We start from the raw sequence: 27,599 nt of genomic DNA, 5'->3' as shown, positions 1-27,599 counted from the left end.
CCCAAGGCAGCTGAGGCCAAGGAGATGGCTCCAAACCTTAGCCCAAACTGTGTCCACTCTGCGTCTCTGATGAGGGCTACAAACACAACCTAGTAGTCCCAGTGGGCTCTGGGTGAGGGAAGAAGGGGTGGAGAACAAGACCACCTCCCCCACACCTTCCATCCACCTTAGAGTTGAGGGCTTTTGTCCCAGCCCCCGTTTTGCCAGAGTGGTCTAGGACTTTGAGCCAAAGCTTTCCCCTCTCAGGGCCTGGGTCTCCATCTTTGTCAAAGGAAAAACCCTTTCCAGCTGTAACATGTAGTAAATGCTGACTCTAGATGCTGTGATGTCAGGGCATAGAGGACTAGGGGACCTAGGAGGAATTGGGAGTCACGTTAATGTTCCACCCCCACCACACCCACACCCCCAACACCCACACACGCTGGCCCACAGCCAAAGAACAGAAAAGGAGAGAGTTTATTGAAAACTATATACAGTTGGTCCAGTCCCTACCACAGGCTGCAATCCGGGGGGCCATCCCTCCCACCCCTCAGGCGGTGGCTCAGCCCCCGATGGTAAAGGTTGGGGCTAGGGCCAGGGCCTGGACTCCCTTGGGAAGCTTGGCAGCCAGACACCCTCCCCCACCCACCACAGATGTTCATCTGTGAATTTGCAATTCTAAATGGCCTGTAGGTGGGCAGGGGACAGGGAATAGGTCTCTGCCCTGACCTGGTCAAAGCCTGGATAGGGGAACACTATTCTTAAACTTGGGCCCAAGAGGCCCAGCGAGGCTGTCCAGAAGTCCTGGCTACTCTTCTCACAGGAGGCCTTCCTGGACATGGAGGCGGACAGCCCTCCTACCACCCCACCCCATGCGCCAGGCCTCATGGGCTTCAGAGATTTGGACTGGGGCCATCAAGTACCCTCCCTCCCATTGCTGACTCAGGGTCCAGGGCTCTTGAAATACTCCTCAGGCAGAAGCCTCGGGTGGAGAGGTGAGTGTTGGGGAGGTCACAGTTGAGGGTCCAGGACCCTCCCGGGGTATGGGGCTGTTTTGGGGGTCAGGGCGTTCCACTGTAGGAATAGTCTGCTTTGTTGTGCATCACCAGCCGATCATCCACGAAGTAGAAGCTGTCAGACTGTGTTTCGTATGGGTGACGGATCATCTCGTTGACTGTAAGAGAGGCCCAGCCAGATAGGGCAAAGGTCAGAAGCCTGAGCCAGGACACTGCAGGGGCTCCAGGACTGTGGGATGGGGACAAGCTGAACAACCTCAGAACCACCGCAAAGAGTCCCCCCAGCCCATTTGAGCCTCAGTTTCCCCACAGGTGGCATGGGAATGGTGGCCAGAACACAGGTGACCCAGGGTAGGAGAAAGGGGGTCGGACCCACGCTCCCCCTACTTTGGTCTCTCTAGCCCCTCCCACCCCCCTACTCCCACAAAGCCCTGCCCACGCACTCAGCTCCTCAGAGAGAGGGGGGAAGTCGTAGATGTGTTCGCAGGTGTTCTTGCTGCTGGGGATGCAGAAGCCAAAGTGGAAGTCAAAACTTTTGAGGAGCTGGTTGCGAAAGTAGTGCCTCTCAATCATGCGGAAGTTGTTGACAGGCTTATCTCCCACTGTGAACTCCACCCTGAGAGATTGGAGGGGGCGGGTCTGAGTTTGGCTTTGAAGTCAGCTAGCAAGGCTCAAGACAGACACCACCCCCAAAAGAGAGGCTCAGTAAGAACTCAGGAAGGGCTCATTCCCACCCTCACCCTTACCCCCAGCCCTTGCCCACCCCTCCAACTGCCCCCCACCCCCCCACCCCCCCGCCGCCGTCCAGTGACTTACGTGGCTCCCACCTGCCTCAGGCGGAGGAAGGCGGGTGTGAACTGGTAGCGGACAAAACGTCCAGCGTTGGGGTCCAGATCTCGCCGGTTGATGGGCAACCGCTCTGCAATGTACCCCGACTGGGGCTCAGTGGGCTTCAGGCTGGGGCCCATGCCCACCCAGGGTTCCACCCCAGGGCCCACATCTGTCTGAACTCTTAAAAATTCCCCAGGAGAGTCTGATGCACATTTAGGGTGCAGACCTTTGGCCAAATGATTCCACAGGGAGGGGGGATGGTTTCTAGTTCAGCAATCAGGTCACCGGTTTCAACTGAGGGTTCCCAGGGCCACGGGAGACACAGAGGCCTGGGGCCTCTGGGACTGCAGTTCCCAGGAAGGCCTGCAGAGGGCAGGCTGGCAGGGACTGAAGGGGCCGTACTATCCTCCCAAGATGTCCAGCCCCAAAACCGGAAAGAAAAGCAGAGCACCAGCCCCAGCTCTATTCCGCGACCTGAGGAATCCCTGGGTAGCCCACTTCACAGCCCTTGCCCACCTCCTCCCTCTGTCTATGTCCTACCTAGCCTACTCACCTGAAGCTGGGGGCTTCTTGATTTCAAAGAGGACAGTGCCTGAGTCCATGTCTCGAATCTTGAACCTGATGAAGTCGATCTTGTAGATATTCTCCTCGGGGGAGCATAGGTAGTCTAGGGAAGACAGGCAGCTAAGCAAAAGAGGGACCCCTCCGGAAGCCCCCGCTACCAGCTCAGCCTTTGTGAGACCCCAGACTAGTTCACTGCCTTCTGGAAAGAGAGAATTGAGTCCCTGCACTGGGGGCACACCCAGAGTGTGGGGGATACACAGCCCTGTCTCTGGGATCTAATGGGAGACAAACAGCGCCACCCTAGTAGCCTCTGAGCTCAGGGAGGAGCAGGGTGAAGGTGAGTGGAAGACAAGGTCACCTCCCCCCACAGTCCCTCCCATCCTGGAGTTGAGGGGCTTTATTCCAGCCTCTGCTCTGCCAGGGCTAACTCAGTGACTTTGAGTCAGATGGGTCTCCAATCTAATGAGCAGTCCCCAGCACGGAAGGAAAGGTACAGCCCTGCCTTTGAGAACCTCATTCTAAAGGGGGTGACACAGCTTTGCCTCAGGAGATACATAGTGCTACTCTGAAGGACCCCCCCGCCCCCACCTCCACCACATAACTGCCTCTCAAACTACATCTAAGTGCATTAGGCAAGGACTTCCTTGACCTGGGTCATACTAGGGCAGGCAGACAACCCCTTCCCTGCTCCTCCTCACCTCCCAGCCCCCTCCTCTCCCCATAAGCGGCTTATATCAGCCCAGCTCCCTTAAGCAGCTTAGTCAAAGCTCTGCTGACTCAAGCCCAGAGCCTATAATATTGGGGGAAGGGGGCCACCTTTGCCCCCAACCCCTGTTGATCTCCAAATGGGAGGAAGTCTTAGCAAAGAGAGGGAACCCCCTCAAAGGTCATCTACCCGGCCTTGGCTCTGAGCCACCCCCATAGTGAAGAGTACAAGCAAAGCCAGGAAGAGGGTGTGGAAGGTGCATTTGGGGGTGTGCATGGGGGTAAAGGGAGTCCTCAGGCCCAGAAGAGGAACCAGGAAGAGTGGTGAGTCCTGCCAGAGGAAGTTTAGGAATATCAGCACCTGATCCAACCCTCACTTCTCTTGCAGCAGCAAGTACTCTGGGAGGCCCTGGCAGCAAATAGAAAGGAGCAGTGGTGGGTCTGGTCTGTCAGCCTGCCCAGCATCACATCCTCCCCAGAGAGGCCCGGAAATCACCCTCCAAGCCCCTGGGCCACCTCCAATTCCTCTGGGGCAGGAAGAGGAAGTGAATGTAAAGTCATTCTCTCTTCCCCAATCCTGGGGCAGCCCCCTCCAGCAAGCCCTCCCAGGAGCCTCCTGGCGCCTTGGGGTCCAGCAGGGGCTACACAGGGCTTGGGGAGAGGCCTGATCCCTGGCCTGTCCACCACAGTCCAGGGTGTGGAGAGAGGAGAAGGAATGTAGGTGGGCAACGCCCACCTCACCCCATACACACTTTATTTTCACAGAAAGTAAGCACCAATCCCAAGATGTGGAAAGAAGGTGCAGGGACAAGAAGAAGTGGCAGAACTGGGAGCAGGATCCTAGTGGCCCAACTCCAGCTCCCTGGAAAACCCTTCCTTCTCCTCCACATTCTCTTGCTTTCGGAGCCTCTCCTCTCTCTCACGTGGGAATAAGTTCTTGCAGTCTGCCCTCAGTCTCTTCTACTGCACCTTGAATCATTAGCCCTTTTGCCCTTAGAGGACATGACAGAAATGGAATGCCCATGGCTCAAAACACTGCACCTACTCCCTCCCTTCTGCCAAGGGAAGGATGAGGCCTGGGACCCAGGGTAAGGCCAGATAAAGGGGCAGAGTGGCTGAGGGCTCAGAACACAACTGCCCCCTTTCCCTCTGCCACAAATAGCTTCCTAAGCTGGATTCAGGGCTGGTAATCCAGGAGGAGCAACCCTCAGACCTGTGTGATTAGGGTCAAAAGGGTGGAGATCCCTGGAACCCTGTTCTCACCTTCTGTAGAGAAAAGGGTTCCCATGAAGCCCTTTCCCCTACCCATACCCCACAGATGCCCCATCTCTAAGGGCTATGAACTTCCTCCAAAATAGGAGACACATTGTGGTGCACAGGCTGGAAGCCCCCACAGTTGCAAAATAACCTTTAAAGTTACCTAGGACCCAGACAGGTCAACCTGACCTCCAAACATCCTATAAGGAAGTTCTGTCCCAGAGCTACCCTAAATTCTAAACCTGCTGTTGCCAGTTACAGCTCAACTGGCAGTAACATCAGATTGGTCCAGGCTCCCTCCCTCTACTAGTGTCTGCTTGGGCAAGGCAGCTCAGCACTCTGGGGGCCCAGCCAAGAATGGTTGTTGCCTGGCTCAGAGAGGAGAGAGAAGCTGGTCCCCCAGGGACCCAGATGCACAGGCCTAGACCTGCCATTATGGTCCCCTCCCCGGCTCTGTCTGGCAGCCTTGGGCTCTGCTGCCCCTGCAACTGCAGGGCTCAGGTCCACTCCAGCACCTGCCCCCCACTACCAGAGAGAGGTCCCAAGAGTTGCTCTCACAGAGGGAGCTGGGGCAGGATTACTGATAAATGAAGCTAGGGTAGAGGGCCACTCTCTCTCCAAATGCCATCTGTTCTTTGAGGTTCAGCCACCGCCCCTGCCATGAGGCTCCCTAGCTGTTGTTCCCTGCCTATGGTAACCTCCTCCCCTGCCCTGAATGCCCAGTTGTCTGCCTCTAGGCAGCAGCCAGGGGCAGTCTTGTGGGGCCCTCAGTACTGTGGATAAAAGAGCCCTATTATACTAGAGCATGCACAGCATGCCAGGCACTATGCAAAATCAGAAAATTAATTTCCACAACAGCCCTATAAAGTAGGTGCCATTGTCCCCATTTTATAGATGAACATGCTCAGAGAGATGAAATTACTTGCCCAAGGTCACACAGTCAACTACCTGGCACAGTTGGGGCTTCAACCCAGGCAGTCCACCTCAGAAATTCAACCACAGCGGAGACCAGGCCTCCGGAAAGAAGACAGGCTAAGGGCGGTTTTAACTCATTCCCTTGAGAGGGCCCAGAGCCAACCCACTGAAGCTTCCTGCCCAGGTCCTTTCCTGGGGTTGGAGGATGGCCCCAGACTTCCTGGGGGATCCAGGGTGAGGGCATTACCGATCAGGGAGACCCGAGGGTCTTAATGTCACCGAAACTGTAGCTCAGCCTCCACCTAGCCTCCAGGGTGGGGACTGAGGACAGAAGACTACACTCAGCACCCATCTTCATTATTGCAAAAACAAAAAAAAACCCAGCTTCAAAGGGCTCTGAAGACTCCACGGGGAAGGGGTCACAGTTGCAGCTGCTGCCCCACCTCCACCTTGGAAAGGGGAACGGCCTCCTCAGAAAGGAAGGAATAGGGTGAAAATAAATGTCTAAAGGGAGAAGAGGCGGGCACAAGGAGATCAAGGGAAGAGGGGACATGGAGATCTCAGGCTCAGAGGCAGAAGGGTAGGGGACTCAGACGAGGGGGACCCGGGTGGGGGAGGGGAGGTAGGGGGAGGGCGGGAAAGGGGGCGGGGGCCCGGGCTCGGCACACCGCGAGGCCCCCCTCCCGCGCTCTCTCCCTCCCGCCCTCCCACCGCGGGTGGCGCTGCCTCGCCGGTGCTCACCGCCCGTGATCCGCTGCAGCCCCAGCACGTCCTCCGGCCCGATCGGCTGCTTCCTCTGCAGCGGCCCCGGCCTGGGCCCCGGGCCAGCCTCCGGCTCCGACTCGGACCCGGACTCGGATTCCGCCTGCAGCTGCGGCTCGGGCTTGGGCTCCACGCTCTGGCCCGAGGCCCCTGGAGCGGACTCCGCCCCCGTCCCAGCCCCGCCGCCGCCCTTCTTCACCTTCATGGCCTCGCAGGGCCGCCGCTTGCCTGCTGCCGCGGCGGCTGCCTGCGCCGGCTAGAGCCGAGAGAAGGGGGAGCGTCCGCAGCCCCGCCCCCGGCCGGGGGCCCAGGTACCGCCCCGCCCCCGGGGGTGGGCCAGACGTTCGCCCCGCCCACCCCTGCCGTAAGGCTGGCCGGCGCACCAACCTGGGTCTACTCCCGCGGGGCTGGGTGGGGCCTCGCCTTCGGCTTTGGCTCCATTCAGTTTTTTGGATAGGTACTTTAAAGGGTCGCCTACGTCGACTACCTCTCCTCCTTACTCGGGGCGCTCCAGCCTTTGGGCTCGTGCGTCTGACCCTCGAGAAAGTTCTGACTCAGGATCTTTGCCTGGGATGCTCTTCCCCCAGATGGCCTCCTCTTCTGGTCTCAGTTCCAATGTCATCTGCTCAAAGGCCCTCCCTCACACCCAAACTACAGATACCCACCCCTCCCCCCCGCCCCCGCCCTCCACCCCAGTCACTATCAGATCAGCCTGTTTTTTCCTTCTAATGCATTGTGGGAGTTTTACTTGTTCACTGACTCTTCCCCCTCAACGATCAGTTCCAAGAAAGCAGAGATCCTGTCTTTGTTCTCTATAATACCTAGCACTTAGCACAGTGGCTGTTGCAGCCCAGGCTTAATATATTCTTTTTCTGAATTTATGAATGAGTTTGTATCTGAGGGCTTACACTGGTACAAGCTCTTCTCTCCCAGACCCCCTGCGGGAAAAAAAAAACAAAAAACAAAAAACAGGAGACACTAACAGCTGTGCTGGGCAACCCTGGACATGTTAAGGGACAACAGCCTAGGTGTCTAGCCACCAGAGGGCCCTCCAGGGCAGGGAGGGAGGAAGGGGACATGGCCAGGTGAAAGCAAGGTGGACCTGTGAGCCCAGGGGAACAGCTACAGGAAACCATTACAGGACACCAAGGAAAGGAAGAATGAAAGGTATGCTCATACTTTGTATCATTCCAATTCACATTCAACCAATGTTTACTGAGAGCATAAAATATGTCAGACACTTTCATATGCTTATCACACTTAATCCTCATAACCACCTTGTAAGGGAGCTATCATTAGTGCTATTTTAACAAATGCAAAACTGAGGCTAAGGGAGATTAAGTGGCTTATTCACTGCTCCCCAGATGATAAGGGCAGAAGGAATTCAGGCATGCTTGATCCCATCTGGAACTTTCCCCACTGCACCAAGCCACCTCTATAAGAGGGTGAAGGGAAACTTGGCCACACACACAGCATCAGGCTATACCCAACAGGCATAGCCAGCCAGAAGGGAGGGAAGGGAGAGAAGGCCCCAGAGGTGACCTGGCCCTTTCCATGAGAGCAGTGCTAGGGCTCTCCCTGAGGGGTTAGAGAGAAGCGTAGAGGGGAGGAGGCTAGAATCAACCCAGGGCTTTCCCCTAATGTTCCCTGTGAGTGCAGGAGGACTTCGAGGAACAGGACAGAAGCACAACAGACTGCCCCTGCCCCACAGGGAGACAGGAAAGGGCCTTCAAGTTCAAGCCAGATAAGAAGCCCCCAATGATGCATCTTCTAGACAAGGGCACAAAGGGTTGGGGGGGAGCCTGAGCCAGAGGAATGGGAAGGATTAATCCTGCTTGGAGTGTTTACACTTTGGTTACTGGAGCTAAGTCCTTCGTGGCAGGCCCCATTTATGTGCCTCTCAATCTAACAACTCCCACTGTGGCCAGAAAGGGAACTTTCCTACTGAGATGTTGTCCTACTCAGTCTATCTTCTCAGGCTTTTTCCAGGACTTGCGGGTTTCCAGGAAGATCTTGACCAGGGACAGGAGGATGGGCACAGCCATAGGCAGGAAAAGTGGGATGTAGATGGCAAACTTCTGGTCGTCAGGGAAATAAAGGAGGTGGAGGAGCGAGGGATCAAAAAAGGCACGCTCCGAGGACGTCACAGCTTCCTGGCTGGCAGTGAAGGCAGAGGCCAGGTGCCCAGAGGCTAACTCCTCTGCCGCCTTCTGGACTGCAGCTACAGCCCTGTACACCTAGGAAGGGGGCAGGGGATTACCATTAAGTCCCAGGCATCAGTGAGGTGTTGGGGTGGGAGGAAGGATGGGCCTTACTTTGTCTTCCGCCTACCAGGCAGGTTGCCTGGAGTTCGCCCAGGATATGGAGGCCAGTATAAAAGGGCTATGGTATATTTTCTTAGCGCCTGCCTAAAACCTCACACCCCATCTGGAGTCCTGCTGGGGAGCTGGCACTGCCCTCTAGAGGAAGCCTGGGGGACTCAAGGATGGCATGCCCACACACACCCTGGACCTCGACTGGCTCTCTGGTCTCACCATACCCTGGTCCTCGCTGGCCACTCCAGTTACAGCACAGAATCCATCCTGTGCCCACTCACCTCAGATGCCACATCGTCCTTGATGACAATGTTGCTGATCTTGCCCAGAAGCTGGGCCAGGGAAGTGAGAGTGGTAGTGGCTGTGGCCAGGTTTTCCACTGACCGAGCCCAGAGCAGCCGGTCAAGCTCCCAGGTCGTTAGCCCTTCACTCTTAGGCCCTGGAAACAGGCATTTCACAGGCAACTGGGGCTGAGCAATCCCAAAGAGCAACCTGTGGGAAAAGCAAAGTAAGGTCAAAGGGGCTGAGAGTAGAAGATGGCTATGATCCCTTGAATGATGACTAAGATTTTCCATCTTACCCAGAACCACAGGAGTCATAGGGAAGTACCTCAGGGTCTCAGGGGGTGAGTGGCAACACTCAGTAATACAGAGCCACAAGCCCCCCTTTTAAAACCTGTGTTTTTGCTCTTACCTGTTTCTGGATTAGATTTCCACGATCTTGTTTGAAAAAAAGGTCCCGTGGCTACAATATGTCTGATAACACCAACCTAGTTTAATCCCCTAACCCTGTCTACCGTCTCTTTGGACAAATGGGACCACTGAGCCTTTAGTTAAGGGATGATCCAGGACCACTTGTGATAAGCCTGTGTGTCGTCCCTCTCTAATCCTGCACCCAGGGCAGACATTGCTAATCAATCAGAATCCTCTTTCCTAATGATCCCAGACACAGCCGTAGAATCCTCAGTCTAGGGCATCCAGCAGCCACTACCAGCCTATCAGTTACCAGGAGAATTAACAGCTATTTTCTTAAGTAGCCCTATCTACATCCTATGGACCTGACATTTGGGAGTCTGTTTTCCTTTTCTCTTTTTTAAGTTTATTTACTTTGAGAGAGAGAGCGAAAGAGAGAAAGAGGACACACATAGGGGAGGGGCAGAGAGAGAATCCCAAGCAGGCTCCATGCTGTCAGCACAGAGCCCGACACAGGGCTGGATCCCATGAACCAAGACCATGACTTGAACCGAAATCGAGAGTCAGATCCTTAACCAACCAAGCCACCCAGGCATCCCAGGAGTCTGTTTTTTTAAAACAGTTTTTGTCAGCAACTAGTCCTTCTTACGAGAAGGATAAAATGATTCTTCGAAACCCTTCTTGGTTTCCCTGGGGCTCTAGGCCCAGCCAAGGTATCCCTGCCAGGTGAGATTTCATTCTGGTCAGCTCAGAAGACTCGGGTCAGATTCAGTGGCCACACGCCCAGGGAGGTGAGCCAGGAACTCACCGCAACTGAGCCAGGAACACCTCCATCACTTGCTCCATGTCCACTTCAACCCTCACCGGCAGCTTCGAGGCATTGTAGGCTTTGGGGTCCACATTGTATACCTGCAAGGGGAAATAAGGCTGCCCGAACACCACGCCAGGACCGTGAACGCCTCTGCTCTAGACACTCTGGAGGCCATGAGAGAAAAGGGAGACGTATCCTGTGCTCCTTAGAAATTACAAACCTGATGGTATAGCTAACATTTTTTGAATACCGGCTACTAGGAGCTTTTCATAAATTATCTCCATTATCCCCTCAGAAGACCCGTAAAAAATATTTATTCCATTTTAAGAGTTCCTACCTATGAGAAACTCCCAGTCTAACAGGAGAAGTTGTTATTCATACAAGACTCCCATAAATAGGGCCAAGATCTAAGATGTACACACGGAAAAGTCCTCAGTGAGTGCGAACCGCTACGTGCCAAAGGGTCACATTACAGAAAACTTATAGAAATAAGAAGCTGTGGGGCCGGCAGAGTAGGGGCACAAGCTCACAGCACCCTCACCAACTTGGTGCGGCCCCTCCCACAGGCTGGGCCATGGAGGACACTAGAGGAACAACAGAAGGAACAGTCTCAGGGAACATGTGTCTGTCCCTAAAGCTGGGGCTCTGGGGTCTGCAGAGTGTGACCGTTACCATAATGCCACCCCAACGGGGACTATGGAAGGCGTTGGTGGCCACTGGAGCGCCGTCCTTGTCCTGAATGTACAGGGGGGAGTGGGCAAGCTCAGGTACGTAGAGCAGAAAGTTGAGCACAGGGTAAAGGGAGGCAGCACTGGATCCTGCGGTACAAAGAGAAGGGAAGTCAGAATACCAAGGTTCCAGGTCAGCCTCTAACTTGCTGGTCACTCACAGTGGGCCTCATTTCCCCCAACTGAGAGTCCCCAGAATATCCTCCAGTCTGGGGTTTCTGTGATCGAAACCTCTGAACATTCTCCCGAGATGGGCCACACACATGAAGCAGAGTCCCTAGCCCCCTTGTCTGTCTAAGACCACTCTCTCGGGCCCTGCCACATCACACCCATATAACTATAACCCATTTTATAGACAGGTATACATATGACCTCATGTCGGCTCCCTCTTAATATCCTTCAATAGCTAGCCAGTCACACCAGGTAAAAGTTCAAGCTACTTAACATGGTCCTTATGATCAAGCACCTGCCTGCCTTGCCAGCTTTGTCTTGGTCACTCCCTCGCAATTCAGCGACACTACACTTCTCTGAGCTTCCCGAATGCCTATCCGTCTTACTCTTCTACATCTAAGCTCAGAGTTCCCTTGCCTGGAATGCCCTTCCATCTCTGCATTCAGCACTGGTAGAGGGAATGAGGGAGAAATCACACACAGCCCTTCCCATATCTTGGTCCACACTGGCCTAGCCTTGGTGCCTGAAATCCCACAACCCGTGATATACTGACTTTGGTTTGTCTGTATTACACTCTGTGGTCACCTATGCTTCCTAGGTACCATCCCCCAAATGAAAAACTGGAACCCCAGCTTCAAACCTCAGTCAGAACTGTCAATCCAGATTCTGCCTTTGTGTACTTTTGCTGTTATCTTTCCTACATGTGTGACCATATTTTTCCTGGCTGGCTTGCAAAGAGGGAGACACAGCCTATCCATTCGTTTACAGAAAGCAGTGGGAGTCATGCTTAATAAACGTTTTTGGATATGATAGTGTGGGGTTGGGAGATGTCAACAGAGTCTCATGAAGAAGCCTAAATGCCCAGTACTTCCTTAATGCCCTCAGACCACCCAACCTGGGAACCAGAACCATATACTCCCAGCCTCCAACTCCACACTGAGCCTTCAGGGTCCTGCCAAGCCTAGCAAAGAGGCCCTCATCCTTAGCTCACCCAGACGGGACTCCACTGGATTGATGACATGGGGGAGGCTATGTGCGGCCAAGTAGTAGCTAGAGGAAGCTGGGTCAAAGCGTGGGTTTACCCCCAACACTGCATAGTAAAGAATCTGTAAAGCAAAGAAGGAGAACATTCCTTTGTTTATTGATTCATACTCCACTCTGTCCCAAAAGTTTTGAAGTGCCTTAAAAAAGATACAGTAAGCACAGGACAAAATATAAGAGATAAAATCAGGGCTGAGAGAAAATAGATGTAGGAAAAAAAATAATAAAGCCAAGGGTAAAAGTTAATACGCTATACACGGGCTATGAAAACCACATTTTTTACCAGGCTTTCCAAGAGCGTAAACAGGGAGGGGAAACGAGTAGCATAATTCAGTGTCTGCAAGCTCAACTCAAGTCAGTTATTCAGAAGTACTCCCACTTACCAAGACCTGATAAAAATTTCTCGCACATTTTTCCTAAACGGATATTGTGTGATACAGAAGGCTACATTCTTCACATCTTTACTGTTACTACACTAACATATTTCAGGAAGTTTTATTTTTTAAATAAATTTCTTAAGGATGGCACAACTGGGTGAATACAGTTCTGGAGGGAGCCATAAGGAAGGTTGTTTTTTAACAAACGTTGACAGAAGTCCCTGAGCTGGACACCACGGAGGGAAAGTAGACACTAGAACCACATCTACACGCAGGAAATTCCTAGCAAATCAGCAAGCTCAAAGAGCTGGAAGAACAGACTACACATGTAAATAATAAATATGGATGGGCTTTGAAAAGGAAAAGGACCCCTCGGCTTGCTCCCTGTCTTACCTGAGAGTCCACAGAGAAGTTGCCGGCAGCACTGAGGGCGCTCAGGAAGGGCTGCACATAGCGCCGGACAGCCCCCTCGATGTCCCAGTGGACGTCGTGGGACTTGGGGTCTGGGTTGAGTAAACTGAAGGTGATCTCATAGCCTATAGAAACAGGAGTCAGGGAAGGCAGAGGCTTCTGTGGCTCAAGGGCAGTCGTACCCCTGGCTGAGCTGAACTTGTTTCTCCTCTAGAATGGGGTTGGTGGCCATGATGGAACCAAAGGGAGGACAAAACTGGGATGAGGAACAGTGAGTGCTTTCAACTAAAAGATGAAACCACAGAAGAAAGGAGTAGAGTCTGCATGCAGATTCCCCTCCTGCCCCAATGCCCCCACATCATTCACTTCCCTCTCCCTTCTCACGACAAAGCTCCATCACCCTACCCAAGCTGGACTTGAGAGGCCGCCTCTTATCAGAGCTCCACTTGTCCTCTGGAAGGTGGTCAGCCAGGGCCGCAGCAAGCACATCTTCAGTCAAAGACATGGCCTGCGCTACTTGGATCACCCGGCGGCCGACTATGTTAAAGGCCTCGCGGTGCATTATCCCTCTCACGACTGCTGTCCTCTCGGGCCCGATGTAACTCATCATGTCCTGTGAGAGAGGCCAGCAAGGGAAAGAATGCCCATGACTCAGGGAAGAAAGCAGAAGAACGTGCCGGCTCCTGTCTCTGAGAATCTGGCTTTTTGCCACTGACCAACAGGCTGACTGCTCCCTTTAGATTCATAGTGAACCATCCCAGCATCTCTGACCAATCAGCATGCATGAATGTTTTCATTCATTTCTGCGACCTTTGCCTTCCCGGCCGACTTAAGTGCAGGCATTATCTAAATCTTCATGGACTGGAAAACTAGGAGACGGCATGCTGAACAAGGAAAGCAGAATAAACAAACACCTGGAAAGTTTGATGTAAGTAAACAGCACATGGCAAAGAGGCAAGGACAGAAATGTTCACAGCAGCATTATTTCCTTTTTTTAAGTTTATTTTTATTTATTTTGAGAGAGAGAGCGTGCACGCATGCGCGCACATGATCAAGAGAGGGAGGGGCAGAGAGAGAAAGAGAGGGAGAGAGAGAGAAAGAGAGAGAGAGGAAGAGGGAGAAACCCAAACAGGCTCCATACTGTCAGCACACAGCCCAACGTGGGGCTCAAACTCATGAACCGCAAGATCATGACCTGAGCCGTAATCAAGAGTTGGAGGCTTAACCAACTAAGCCACCCAGGTGCCCCAAGGCGGCATTATTTCTAAGAGTCAAACACTGGAGACAATCCAAACGCCCATCAGCACAGAATGGATAAATTGTGATATTTATACAATAAAACATATTAAAAATGAACACATGAGATTCAATTACACCTTGATTATCATGGAGGATTGTCCCAAACATAAATGTTGAATGAAACAAAAGTTGCAAAAGAACATGTGCTGTATTATTATAAAGCTCAAAAGTTTGCAAAATTAAATATATTGTTTATAGAGATATATGTGATGAAACCTGAAAAAGTAAGAAAATGACACGCACAAAATACGGTCACCTTGAACTAAAATAAAAGGGAGTGGGGTAAACCATGGAAATACACAGGGTTCAGCTACTATTACCAGACTGTAGTTTGCAAGCCAGGGGTGGATTCATTAAAATTTTCTTTCATCTTTTTATAAGAATTAAATATTTCAGGGCACCTGGATGGCTTAGTTGGTTAAGCGTCCAACTGTTGATCTTGGCCCAGGTCATGATTCCAGGGTTGTGGGGTAGAGCCCCATGGAGCCTGCTTGAGATTCTTTCTCTCTCTCTCTCTCGCTCTCGCTCTCACTCTCGCTCTCTCTCCCTCTCCCTCTCCTTTTCCCTCTCTTCTTCCTGCCCTCTCTCCCTCCCTCTCCCCCTTTGCCCCTCTCACCCACTCATGTGTGGTCTAAAACAAATAAATAAATTAAAATATTTCATCGTAAATTTTAAAAGAAAACACTACATGGCATAGCTCCCAATGAGCCTCTTGCTCATAAAGTGGAAAGGTCAATGCATCGCCCATTTTACCACCATAATCCATTCAAGCCATCTTCTTTTTTTTAATCCTGTTTTTTTTCCACTTCAAATGGTCACTGGAGCTTTAACCATATAGAACTCTTGGAGTTAGAAAGACCCAGAGTCAATGAAAACAACCCTATTTGCATTCTTTTAAAAAAATATTTAGAAAAGAGTTTTCTGTAGCAAATGCAAGAAACGGGCAGCACTACTGCAAGAAGGAAGTGACCTAGGAGAGGACAAGCAGATGGGATAAGGCAAGGCCATACCCTCCCTGCTCACCCTACCTGGGGCAGAAGTGAGGAGTGTTCGGGGATCACGTACACAGTCAGGGAGCCCTCTGCTTGCTCCTGCGGCTCAGCTAACATGGTTTCTGCCTCTGGGGACAAGAGCAGAAGGTCTACCAGGAGCAAAAACACCATGCCCTATCCCTCTGCCCCCCAACAGAGTGCCTAAGCCACAACTCCACCTCCCTTTCTACATGGCTGACATTGTGGCCAGGCTTGGCCCCCAGTGGCCCAGGCTGAAACACACTCTCATCCCCAGCTTTCCCAGGAAGTTAGAAGATGGTATGGAAACTACACACTTAGAGATCAGAAGAAAAAAGAGGGCTCCGTGTTAAACTAGTGTGATCACTCCTTCCGGTACCTTGCATACTGCCCAGTGACAGGGCCTCTTCCTCGTGGTCCAGAGCCCTCCGATAGGCCTTCTGGAAACGGCACTTGATTTTCATTTTGTCTGAGAGGGAAAGGAAGAGGATGAGAAGACTAAGGGGTGCCTGGGTGGCTTAGTTGGTTAAGCGTCTGACTTCAGCTCAGGTCATGATCTCGCAGTTCATGAGTTCGAGCCCCACATGGGGCTCTGTGCTGACAGCTTGGAGCCTGGAGCCTGCTTTGGACTCTGTGTCTCCCTCTCTCTCTGCCCCTCCCCCACTCACTCTCTGTCTCTCTCAAGAAGAAATAAACATTGAAAAAAAAAAAAAAAAGATAAGACTAAATACAGACCTCTGCCCATCTTCCCAGCCCTAACACTGTCCAGTGTCTCAGGACATCAAGAAAATCGTTTGCAGAGAAAGTCCCAGAGGCTACAGCCAATTCTAATGATTTCTACATGGATGATATCAAATACATGACACTCCACCTCTTCCACCTAACCAGTTCTTGCTTCTACCTGTGTACACACTACCTTCAACCTGAAGTACTCTCCCACAGGGAAATCTATTACAATATTTATTCTATTAATAGGTGAAAGGAGCAAAACCATACGATCACTTCAATAGGTGCCTCAAACTAAGGCGACAAATTCAGGTTGTTGTTTTTTTTAGAGAGAGCGTGAATGCGCAAGCGTGTGTGCACACAAGCAGGGGCAGAGCAGAGAGAGAGAGAGAGAGAGAAAATCTCAAGCGGACTTTGTGACGTCAGCACAGAGCCTAATGTGGGGCTCAATGCGGGGCCTGATCTCACAAACCATGAGATCGTGACCTGAGCCCAAATCAAGAGTCCGATGCTTAACCAAATGAGCCACTCAGGCGCCCCAATGAACATTCTTGATAAAAATGCACACTTAATGACAAAACACTAAAGTAGTTCCATTAAAATCATTAATAAAATGAGGATGCCCACTACTTCCTCTATTATTCAGCACTGTTCTTTCTGAAGTTCCTGACCAATGAAGAAAGTGAAGACCAGTGAGGAAAGAGACACGAAACCTGAATATTTGAAAGAACAAAATGTCCACTTTTTGAAATAGCATAATTATTTTCCAAGAAAATCAAAGAAAAGCAACTGAAAAAAATATCAGAACTGGTAACCATTCAGTCCTATGACTAGATATACACAAGAATTAATAGCTTTCTGAGAAATACCAGCAACGTCCAATTTGAAAAGCAAGTATTTTTTAAATCCCAATCCTCATCATAATAAAGAATGTACAAACACCCAGGAAGAAATGTACAAAACTATAAGAAAAACACCCAGGACTTTACTGAAGGACCTAAAAGAAGATTTGAATGAAATGGGAAAGACTAAATATTCTAAGGATGTCAATTCTCCCCAAGTTAATCTATACCTGCAAAATAATCCCATAGGGATTTTTTGACACCCCTTCCCCGCCCCCCCGCCTGGAACTTGAGAAGTTGAACCTAAAACTTCTTGTGAAAGTTCTTTGTTATAGAAGAATTCCAGGTCATAATATAGGAGAAATTACAGAATTTTAAATTTGCCATTTTGGGGTATCTGGCTGGCTCAGTTGTAGAGCATGCTACTCTTGATCTCAGAGTTGTGAGTTCAAGCCCTACATTGGGTGTATAGACTACTTAAAAATAAAATCTTAAAATAAATAAATACATAAAAATTGCCATTTTGCAACTGCTATGAAATGGATGCCAGCATCATTGGATGCTAAAACCATCAGGTGAAAGGTTGACAGGGAATTAAAATACAGACATCGAGGGGCGCCTGGGTGGCTCAGTCGGTTGAGCGTCTGACTTTGGTTCAGGTCATGATCTCACAGTTCGTGAGTTCAAGCCCTGCGTCAGGCTCTGTGCTGATAGCTCAGAGCCTGGAGCCTGCTTCAGATTCTGTGTCTCCCTCTCTCTCTACCCCTTCCCCACTCGTGCTCTGTCTCTCTCTGTCTCTCAAAAAGGAATAAATGTTAAAACAAAAAAAAATTTAAAAAAAATACAGACATCAAGCTGACAGTATCTGAATTCACTAAATCATCTTTGTATCACCCAAAGTGAAAAAAACCCATCCATTCTATGCTTCCTGATATAACACAATAGGAAGTATACCACACTAATTATAATGTATTCTTATCTAAAAAAGTGAACTGATTTTGATCAAATCTCCTGATCTGACTACCAGTTTACAAAAAATATGGATAATAGAGGAGTAAGTTAAATGAAACTAGGAGGAAGCAATCTGCCAAATCCAGAATGGGAGAGGTTCTAGAACACAAGTGGCCTGGTTTCTCCAAAAAACCAAAGAAAAGAAGTATATCAGGATGGGGTAGGGGGAGCTGATATATAACAAAAAAAGGCAAAAGAAATGTAACAAAATATGATGTGTTGATCTCGATTAGAATAAAACCAACTATAAAAGGACACCTGTGAAAAGCCTCATTCTAGATGGAAATGGGTACTATCATTCATGGTGTCCAGAAATTGTTAACGTGGCTACAATAAGACACAGGTATGTTTCCATTGCAGCAAGTTTATTGCAGTGGTGACATTGAGAACTGTAACATTTTTTCCTAGGCTCATGGAGTAGAGAGTGGAAGTAACAAGACTTTTCAATATTACAGACAATGAAGGAATAACAATTTTAGATCATTTGCCAAAATAGCAATCAATGTACTTCCTACAGTTTGACTTCTAGGGCCCTAACGTAAAGAAATTGGATCCCAAAGATTACAGGTGGGGAATTTCTGAAGTAGGTCCACATGCCAGTGGAGATCAAAGAAGTCCGACCAAAAGAACCAGACTGACTGATAGTGACAACTGTGGATTAAACAAAAGTTCTTTTTAAAAGGATTATTTTGGGGGCGCCTGGGTGGCTCAGTCGGTTTAGCATCCGACTCTTGATTTCAGCTCGGCTCATGATCTCACAGTTGGCGTGTTTGAGCCCCACGTCAGGCTCTGTGCCGATGGTGTGGAGCCTGCTTGGGATTCTGTCTCCTCTCTCTGCCCCTCCCCCACTTGCTCTCTGTATCTTTCTCAAAATAAGTAAAAACATACTTTAAAAAATAATAAATAAATAAATAAGTAAGTAAATAAATGGGTTATTTTGAAGATTATGATTCTGGTTTTGGAGGAACTATGGTGATCGGCTGCAGCAGTGGAAGGACACGCATGTAAAATTCCCGAAATAAAATTTATTGGGGCACCTGGGTGGCTCAGCCGGTTAAGCATCTGACTCTTGGTTTCGGCTCAGGTCATGATCTCGCGGTTCGTGGGACCAAGTCCTGCATCAGGCTCTGCACTGACAGTGGGGAGCCTGCTTGGGATTCTCTCTCCCTCTCTATCTGTCCCTCCCCCACTCACACTCACACTTTCTCTCTCAAAATAAATAAATAAAAATATTGTTTTTAATTTATTGACTTAAAAAATTAAGAGGACACCTTTGAGATAATTGGGGAAATATGAATATAGACTGGAAATTAGGTGATACTCAAGAATTACCGTGGACTTGGTTAGGTGTGATATGGTAGTTATGTTTAAAAGCAACAAAATAAAATCTTTCAAGGGCTGCCCTTCTCATCTAGCATAAAAGCTGTATGTGAGCCTAGCCCCCTGTCCACTGCTCTGGTTTTATTTCATTTCCTCTTACCCTTTCCCTCATTCACCTCACTCTCCCCATAATGGAATTCTCACTGTTCTGCAAAGGCACCACTTCTGCTCCTACCACAGGACCTTATATTTGCTTCTCTCTGTACCAAAAAATGCTCTTCTCCCAGATATCTACACAGTTTACTGCTTTACCTCTTTGGGTCTTTACTTGAAAGTCCTGTTTTCAAATGATGCTGTCCTTAGCCACCCTCTCTAAAATAGCATTGACCTCTTTATCCCCCAAGAAACCTCCCTATACCCCTGTCCTGAACTATTTTTCCCCTGTCACCATCTAACATACATACATACATTTATTTATTACAGACTTTATTTTTTTAAGTAATCTCTATACCCGATGTGGGGCTTGAACCCACAACCCTGAGATCAAGAGTTGCAGACTCCACTGACTGAGCCAGCCAGGTGCCCCCCACCATGTAACATATATTTGTTTATCTTCCTGTCTGTTCTCTTCTTTTTTTTTTTGTCTATTTTGTTCAATGTATTTTGTCTACTTTGTTTGCTGTATCTCCAGCGACTACAACAGTATCTGATATGGGCACTCAATAATAAATATTGGTTGAATAAATGGACCAACCTGTTACTATTCCTATGTAGTAGATGAGAAAACCAAGAGTCAGAGAGGTTAACAACCTCACCCAAATTCACACAAGTGGCAGAACCAAGGCTTTAATCCAGCTCTCTTACACCAAATTCTCCATACTCTTGGCCACTCCACCCGACTACCTTCACAGTATGTCCATATTATTGAATACCATGTCACTAAATATGAATGTCCATGATAAATTGACAACAATCAAAGTTGCAAACTAACATGTGAGGCATGATCCAATTCTTGTTTTGAGAAACGAAAAGTATGTGTGTTTACATTAGGTTGAACCATATGAAATATGACTTTTAAGAAACACGGGTGACCAAGGTTAAAAAGCTAGAAAGTAAATGGTACACAGGCACTTCACCATCTGGACTCAGCCTACACATACAGTCACTCACAATTTTCACTTCACACTCCAGAAAAGTAAAACTGCACACAGATTCCCCCAACATGCTGACTCACCCCCCCTCCATGCTTCTACACGGGAGGCAGTATAGGTTGTCGGTTAAAAGCCCGAACTCTGGAATCAGTCGGGCCTGGATTTAAATCTTAGCTCCACCTCTTACTAGCTAGCTGTGTGATCGTGAACAAATTAAAATCTCTAACTCTCTTTTTTTCATTTATAAAATGGAGATCATGTTAGAGACGATTAAATGAGACAACACATGTAAAGTGCTTCACCTAGTTTATGGCATATAATGAACAACAAATATTAGCCATTGCTGTATCTGGCTCAAGCTGTTCCCTTCCTCCCTTCCCCATTTACCCTGAATTCCTTCACATCCTTTAAAAATCTGACTTAAAAATGACATCCTCAAAACCTTCTCTGCCTTTTTTTCCTCCCAGGCTGTTAAAGGCTCTTTTTAAAATACCATCTCTGTTTCTTACATAATCCCCTGTGATTTCTTTATCTAAGTGTCCCCCCCCCCATATGACTATGAATTTCTCAAAACCATTATCAATTCTTTATTTATCCCGAAATTCCTGGTACCAAAAAGTGCCTACTAACACTCAACAAAGTGTTCCATGTCAAATTGAATAAGAGCTGTATACAACTCCAACTTGATTCCAAACCCTACGTTCTTTCTACTGCATCCCACCTCCTCCTCTCCTATCTTCTAATGAGCATCAACTGCTTCTCATCAGGTAGTAGCACAACTGTCATGAATGAAATTGCTGCCCTAACGGTGAATAATTTTATTTAAAGTTGCCTTTCTTCTAACCAACCACACTGTTCATTCAGAACTGTTCATTCAGAAAGGGCTTTTAAGAAATTTTTAACTACATTTAAGGGACACCCACGCTCCTCCAACCTAACCCATCTCTGGACTGAGCTCAGACCAGAAAGGCAGGCTTGACTCCCCAAGAACTCACATTTCAGAGGGATCTCTCTCTCATGCACAACGGTGAAGGGCAGCTTCTCCTGGTCGTCCGACGGCACTGACTCTCGGGTAAATACGACAGTGACGGGCACCATGAGCCGCAGCTAGAGGAAGGAGCATCAGGGCCGTCGGCTGAGTCTCCACCTTGCCAGTGGGCTGTCCCCAGGCCTTCTCCCACAGAGGTCTCACCTGCAGGGCATTCAGCCCACTGATCTCAGAGTAAGGCAATGGGGCCCGGTAGGTCTCCGTAGTCTTCCACCAGAGCGGCAACCCCAGCACGATGGCCACGGCAGCGAAGAAGAGAGCGGCCCGCTTGCCTCGGACCACCTCTAGGGGCACGGAGGTACCGACTTGAGGCGCTGGAAGTGGGCTTGGTTGCCCTCCCCACACCTGACGCGGACGAGCCCCAGCAAACCCTCACTCAGAAGCTCTCCGCCCGCCTTCATAGGGATCCCTGTGCCAGGGGCCCGCGCCCGTCTGAAGGGATCTTGTCTGAAACGACCCCCGACCCCCCAGTCCGCGGGACCACTGGCACACCACAATCCCCAAGCCCGCATTCCTCGCTCGCAATCTACGAGTCTCAGTTCCCACCCGAATGCCACTGCACCTAGGTCTGTAGCTGCCGCCCCGGGAGCCGCCATGCTTCCATCCAGTTGCTCTAGCCGCCGAGGGGCGGAGCTACGCAAAGCCTCCCCCAATCGGAAACCTGCAAGGAGGGGGCGGGACCACGGCAGAGGTCGCAGCCAATCGCAAGCGGTACTCAGGGAGGGCAGGCGAGAGAAAGAGGTAGAGGGTGGGCGGGGTCCGCAAGGAGCCTGGCCGCGAGTTTGAAAGGAATTTACCCAAGCACCAAGGCCAGTGGAGTGGCTGTGCAGGTTTCTGTGTTGCCGGAAGATTCTTCGTTAGTACCCCGTTTCCTTGTGGAACACACTCCTAGCCCCAGGGATTAAGAGAGCAAATTCTGCAGGCGTTAAATACTAGTTGAGCGACCACAGGCAGCTCTAAGTCTCAGTTTTCTCATCTGGATAATGGAGATATTTACTAAAATGAGGTCATTCAGGGGCGCTTGGCTGGCCCAGTCGGTAGAGCAGGTGAGTCTTGATCTTGGGTCCTGAGTTTGAGCCCCACATTGGGTGTAGAGATTACTTAAAAAATAAAATGAGGTCATTCATGTAGAGAACCTGGCACAGAAAGCACCCAAATATCACCTATCAGGATAACTGTTTATCGTCCGTTTCAGAGAGCTCCTCTTCTGGGCACTCTTTCTCCTTAAGCTTCAGATATGGAGACAGCAAGCTGGTTGTACCTTTTTAGCATATTTGGCTCATTCAGCCTTTTTTTTTTTTTTTTTTTTATTCATTTGAATTCATTTCCAAGTTGTAAAAGTCTGAATACTTCACTTAAAATTCTTGAAAATTCATGAGCACAGACTCTGGATCCTGATCACGTGGGTTTAAATCCTGACTTTATCACCTCACCTGAGTGATCTTGAGAAGTTAATTAACTAACCTCTCTGTGCCTGTTTCCTCATATTAAAATAGGGATGGTAATAGTATCTACTTCATACAGTGTTGTAGTAAATGAGTTAGTAAATGTAAAGTGATTAGAATAGGGCCTGGCGGGAGCACATAGCAAGTGCTATATAAGTGCTAGCTATTTTTGTTAATATGAGGTCAGGTCACACTGGACCTACATTCCCATATTGCAATAATTTGGTGGGTGGAGCATTGATTGCACACTTTACACAGAGCATGGGCTGCCCAGTTCACACAGAACATGCCTAGCAAGTTCTTTCAACTTTTCATCCCTTCAGACGGCCCCAGGTGTTCGATGTATGTACCCCCCACACCCCAGCCAAGTGGTCAAAGTTTAGCATGAAACCTCACCAGGGCTTCCCTTGCCCAGACCCTCAAATTGGCCTTCTCTGTGCCCTCATCTCCCCCAAACGGGAATGGGCAATAGCCCTCGGCAACCTCCTAGGTACCCTGCTCCGTCTGGCAGTCCTGAGCCTTGGGGCTTTTCCTTGCTGGGCAGGAGCCCAAGTGTTCCTCCTGCAGTGCCACCCCCACCCCAGCAGAATGTGTCAAGCCCCAGCAGGGTTCAGCACACAGAAGTGAGCGACTGCCATCCCCCTTATCCCAGTTTTGGGCCATTCGCAAAAGCTGCCTTCAGGAATTGCACAAGTCTCGCCTTACTCCATCCTTCAGACGCAGCCTAGTGCCTCTGATGTGGCGGTCCTGAAAGACCTGCAGCAGCCTTCCAACTTTGGACATTAACCCACAAGAGCTTGAGCTGGGAATGGTGACTGGGTGTGCCCCTCCCCTCAACACTTCCAGCCCAGTAAAACTCAAAACCTACTCTGTCCTCCACAGTCAGAGGGCCCAGGCAGTCAGCCGAAATCAGAAACTGAGAAGTGGGCGTCTGAGGCATCTGATGTGTAAAACAGACAGACAAAGTAGCATGTTTTGCTACCATTTATTTGCTATATGGTATGTACCCAAGGTGTGAGTCATGTCTGGTGTCCTATCCTCTGATCCCAGGAGAGAGGACAGGCAAGGAAAGCCCAAGGAGAAACTACCACATCATGGGGAAATTGTGGGGGCTAGCAGAGGCAGGGGGAAACCGAAGCATCCTGCTCTGGCTTCTAGCAACTTCTTCTGCCCTCAGTCATGAGGGGCACCCCATCCATCTAATGGTCCCAGGTGGCAGCAATGGGAGAGGGGAGGGGAGGACAAAAAAGGAAGATGACTCTGTGCTGGATGCAGGCATGTCTGCTCTGCATGACTGTTTGGCGCTAGCCATTACTATAGGTGAAACTGGGTGCAGGTGGCCAAGCCAAGGGCTGTGACATGGGATGCGTACTCAGTAGGCATGGTTGGCAATGTAGAGGGACTGTGCCGCTGCTCCGCCATCTTCTCCACTGCCTTCATACTTGCCCTGGGCCGCAAGCCCATTCACCTGCAAAAGAGCAGGCGGGAGGGGGGTTCGGGGGGAGTAAACAGGCTGACCCAGCCCACAGGGGCCAAACCCTGCCCAGGCTGTAACCTCTGAGTGCCCCCTGCCTAGCTATACCCCTCTCCCCCAATCACCACCTCTAGCTCCCAACCTCAGCCCGCTTGATGAACTCCTCAGTGGCAGCCCCAGCATTGTCTTGTTGCCCTCTCCAGGCATTGAGGGCGGAGGCCTGCAGGGCACGCCCGTAGGAGAAGGTGAGGGCCCAGGGCCGAGGAAGGGGGCAGCGGTTGATAGCATTGAGGTTGAGTGATGCTTCCTCTTCACTCTGACCCCCAGACAGGAAGGTCACTCCTAGGGTAGAGTAGAGAAGACAAAGTGGTCAACTCTCAAGTTTTCCAGGGTACAGGACCCATGAAGACCACAAGAACCTGAGGATGGGTCTTAGGGATAGGAAAGGGTTAGGAAGCACGGTGGTACCTGGGACAGCCGGGGGCACAGTGCGACGCAGGGCAGTGACAGTTGCCATGGCGATCTCCTCTGGGCTGTATTTAATGGGACAGGCGTGGCCAGGGGTCACCATGTTGGGCTTGAGCAGGGTCCCTTCAAGGTACACGTGATGGTCACTCAGGGCCTTGTACATGGCAGCCAAGACCTGGGGAATCAGAGGTTTACTAAGGTTAACCCTCCCTGTTTAGGGGAAGGTGAGCCATGACTGGGAGGGTCAGTACAGGCTCAAATTCACAGGTGTGTTCTTGGATGAAGTAAAAGAATGCTTGGGGAAAGTGCTTGCATCTAAGCCAAGGACTATGGGGAACAGGCTCCCCTGTCAGACTGTCCTTGCAGTGTCTGTAGCCAGGTGTGGACTCACCTTCTCCGTAACATACTGACAGCGTTTGAGGTCATGGTCTCCATCAGGCAGGATCTCAGGTTCCACAATAGGCACAATTCCATTCTGCAGGTAAGAGCAGAATAACTTGGGAGGGGCAGTAGGTAGGAGGGGAGAAAGCCCTGATAACCCTCTCCCCACTAGGCACAGGGCACCCATCTGACCCCCCCTCACACATACACACACCTGCTGGCAGATGCTGGCATAGCGGGCCAGCACGTTGGCATTCTCCAGAATGGCAAGTGCTGAGGGTGTGCGCTCACTGATTTTCAGCACGCAACGCCACTTGGCAAAGTCGGCACCATCCTTCTTGTATTGGGCACAGCGTTCCGAGAGCCCATCCAGCCCTGCAGGCATAGTGCCAGCCTCATCACTCTGCCCCTCTGTGCCAGCATCAACCATCCAACAACCCTGTGGTCCTGAAGCCCACCCATCCTGTACCTTGAGTGGTGGTTTCTCCATCGGTCCCCGCTAGAGGAACTACACCCTTGTCAACCTGTAGGGGAAACACAGGCAGAAGGCTGAACCCAGGCAGGATTCCCCTTGTCACCTCTCTCACACACACCTATTTCCATGTTCAGCCCCCATTGAGGGCCAGTGGCTGCACCTTGATGCCCACGACAATGCCCTTATCCTGGATGGTACGAACGAAGGGAACACCACTGTCATCTTTCTGGTAGAGTGTCTCATGGAAGAAGATCACCCCTCCGATGCACTTCTTCACACGGTCATCAGCACTGAACAGGACCTGGCGGTACAATCGGCGGTTTTCCTCTGTGTTCTCCACTCCAATTTGGCTCAGCCGCTTGGCCATGCTTCCTGGGGGCAAACAAAAGAAGGGTAAGCAAGCTCATCCCCAGGGCTCTCTGGCCACCTCTACCCCACCTAGCCACAGGCCCTCACCTACCTACAGACTCATCCGCGGCCAGAATGCCTTTGCCTGGGGCCACAATCCGAAGGGCGATGTCAGACAACTCCTTTTTCTGCTCAGCAGAAAGGGCTGGGTACGAGTGGGGCATGGTGACAGCTCTGCGGAATTGAGGCAAGATATAAAAGCTGGACCCGACCTACTACCTCCTCTGCTTCCTCTCTTGGCCATATGGGCCAAATGGCCTCCCCCCACCTCCCAACCAGCATGGAGCTAGGAACAAGGCAGTTGTCCTTGGCATAGGTCCTGGGCAACACAGTGGCACCAATCCCTCTGACAGCTAGCAGGCTTAGGGCCCCAGTTCCCACATCTCCTTTTGTCACTGGTGGGCACCCTTCCCAGCCCTGGGGAAAGATGCAGGGTGGGGGTGGGGATGTGAGCGGCCCCGAAGCTACAGGTCTTCTTGTGAAACTACTGCCCAAACGAAGATCCAGTCCTTCTTTTACTGAATTTGGCCCTGTGAGGTAGGGCATGAGCCCTGGCCTTTCCAATTGCCATTTGTCAGCCTCAGCAGGGCCCCTAGGGAAAAGTGCACTTACTTCCCAGGCTTCAGAATGAGGCAAAAGTAGCTATCACCCCTCTTCCTGCACCTTCACGGGGGAAAAGTGGGGGACAAGTGGGGGGCAGGAGTGGCACAAAAAATTGCCATAGGCTTCTGTTACCGCTTCTTTTCCATAGCTCAAAGCTGTCGGTCATTGCAACCGAATGGGAGCAGAGGATCAGGGTTGAAAGGAGTGAGTAGAGGGCCTGAGGAAGGGAGGAAGAGATGCAGGAGCAGGGGGGAGACCTGTGGGGAGCGGATAGGGAGACAGGCTAACTAAACCAGGGGACAGAGAAGGCAAGACAACGGGACAAGGACTTAGCCCAGGAAAGGGAGCAGGCTGAGATGAAAATGGGCTGGGCGGGAGAGGCTGACCCCAAGGAAAAAATCCGGTAGGCAGAGGAAGACTGAAGTCGGGGCCTGAGGGCTGAGAGGAAGGGGTGCTGTGGATGAGGCCGAACCACAGGGTTTGGGGTGGACAGAAAGGAGACAGGATGTAAGGAGAGAGCTGAGAAGGCACATCCAGGCACCCTTGGGAGCAGGCCAAGGGGGACAGAAGTTAAGAGTCATAGAGAGGAAGCGGAGATGCTGAGCAGCTCCGGCCTCGCTCCAGCCTCACCTGTCCGCAGCGAGTTAGCAGCGGCAGCCACAGGAACAGCGCGGATTAAGGTCGGCGACAGCTGTGGCTCCCAGCTCAGGCTCCGATAAATGAGGCTGCGGATGCCGCAGAGCTACGTGACACCCCCGAGGGGCGGGCACCTCCCCGCCGTAGCCACGCCCCCTCCCCCAGACTGGTGTCCTAGCAGGGCCACGCCCACAGAGGCGGGGCGACGAGGTGGAGTGACTACACGGCCAGGTTCTCGGAGGCTGTTGTCCCCTCCTACCTCATGGAGCCCTGCCAATAGGGCCCCAGGGGCAAGAAACGGCCTTGCCCTCATTTCTGCCACAATCGCCTTCACCGTGTGCCCGGCACTGTGCTGGATGTTGGGGATTGAGCCTGGTCTGGTGAAGGAGAGTCGCCTAACCAGTCACAACTGGTGAGGTAAGGTGGCACCAACAAAGGGTGGCAGTCCAGCGCAGGGAGTAGGAACTGAGTTTCTCTGTTCTCGTGCCCTTATTTACCAAGACCTAGCCTAGAGGGGGATGGAGAAGGTAGGAGAATGAATCCTCTTCTGTCCCGCCCCCAGGCTAAGAGCCAGGGAACAAGCAGTCCAGTGCCTAGAATATTGAGGAAGCAAGAGAAGGGAGGAGGGGCAGCCAACTTTGGCTCTGGATGCAGCCAGAGGGTTGTGTGAAGGGTGCCTAGGGAAAGTAGGCCAACAAGCTTCTTTGACCTCATCCACCTCCCATGC

The 27,599-nt window shown here is 50.8% G+C and overlaps 3 protein-coding genes and 1 non-coding gene across 4 annotated transcripts; 1 reads left to right on the top strand and 3 right to left on the bottom strand.

Moving 5' to 3' along the window:
• Nucleotides 1-438: 438 nt before the first annotated feature.
• On the bottom strand, nucleotides 439-6,298 carry UNC119 (unc-119 lipid binding chaperone). The gene is made up of 5 exons (XM_042967287.1): nucleotides 6,009-6,298; nucleotides 2,380-2,493; nucleotides 1,812-1,914; nucleotides 1,439-1,611; nucleotides 439-1,153 (listed from the first exon to the last, which is right to left on the bottom strand). Exons 1-5 carry the CDS (start codon nucleotides 6,232-6,234, stop codon nucleotides 1,041-1,043), a joined length of 729 nt encoding a protein of 242 aa, XP_042823221.1. The 5' UTR covers nucleotides 6,235-6,298; the 3' UTR covers nucleotides 439-1,040.
• A 910-nt stretch (nucleotides 6,299-7,208) lies between these two features.
• Nucleotides 7,209-21,599, bottom strand: PIGS (phosphatidylinositol glycan anchor biosynthesis class S). The gene is made up of 12 exons (XM_007076049.2): nucleotides 21,545-21,599; nucleotides 21,127-21,266; nucleotides 20,930-21,041; nucleotides 15,264-15,353; nucleotides 14,903-14,994; nucleotides 12,981-13,188; nucleotides 12,558-12,700; nucleotides 11,738-11,852; nucleotides 10,520-10,665; nucleotides 9,845-9,945; nucleotides 8,626-8,836; nucleotides 7,209-8,266 (listed from the first exon to the last, which is right to left on the bottom strand). The coding sequence occupies exons 1-12, from the start codon at nucleotides 21,576-21,578 to the stop codon at nucleotides 7,991-7,993; spliced, it is 1,668 nt and encodes a 555-aa protein (XP_007076111.2). The 5' UTR covers nucleotides 21,579-21,599; the 3' UTR covers nucleotides 7,209-7,990.
• Nucleotides 17,730-17,863, top strand: LOC122233856. The gene has a single exon (XR_006211580.1). It is a non-coding gene; the product is annotated as a small nucleolar RNA SNORA1 (small nucleolar RNA).
• A 1,799-nt stretch (nucleotides 21,600-23,398) lies between the features above and the next one.
• On the bottom strand, nucleotides 23,399-26,973 carry ALDOC (aldolase, fructose-bisphosphate C). Its single transcript, XM_007076050.3, has 9 exons — nucleotides 26,867-26,973; nucleotides 25,686-25,807; nucleotides 25,386-25,597; nucleotides 25,220-25,274; nucleotides 24,965-25,125; nucleotides 24,761-24,844; nucleotides 24,370-24,544; nucleotides 24,044-24,243; nucleotides 23,399-23,895 (listed from the first exon to the last, which is right to left on the bottom strand). Exons 2-9 carry the CDS (start codon nucleotides 25,795-25,797, stop codon nucleotides 23,800-23,802), a joined length of 1,095 nt encoding a protein of 364 aa, XP_007076112.2. The 5' UTR covers nucleotides 25,798-25,807; nucleotides 26,867-26,973; the 3' UTR covers nucleotides 23,399-23,799.
• Between the last annotated feature and the right edge of the window lie 626 nt (nucleotides 26,974-27,599).

Source organism: Panthera tigris, chromosome E1 (assembly GCF_018350195.1).
Source record: "Panthera tigris isolate Pti1 chromosome E1, P.tigris_Pti1_mat1.1, whole genome shotgun sequence".
Lineage (NCBI taxonomy): Eukaryota > Metazoa > Chordata > Mammalia > Carnivora > Felidae > Panthera > Panthera tigris.
Note: the sequence above shows the minus strand (reverse complement) of the source record. Positions and strands in the feature narration are given on the sequence as shown.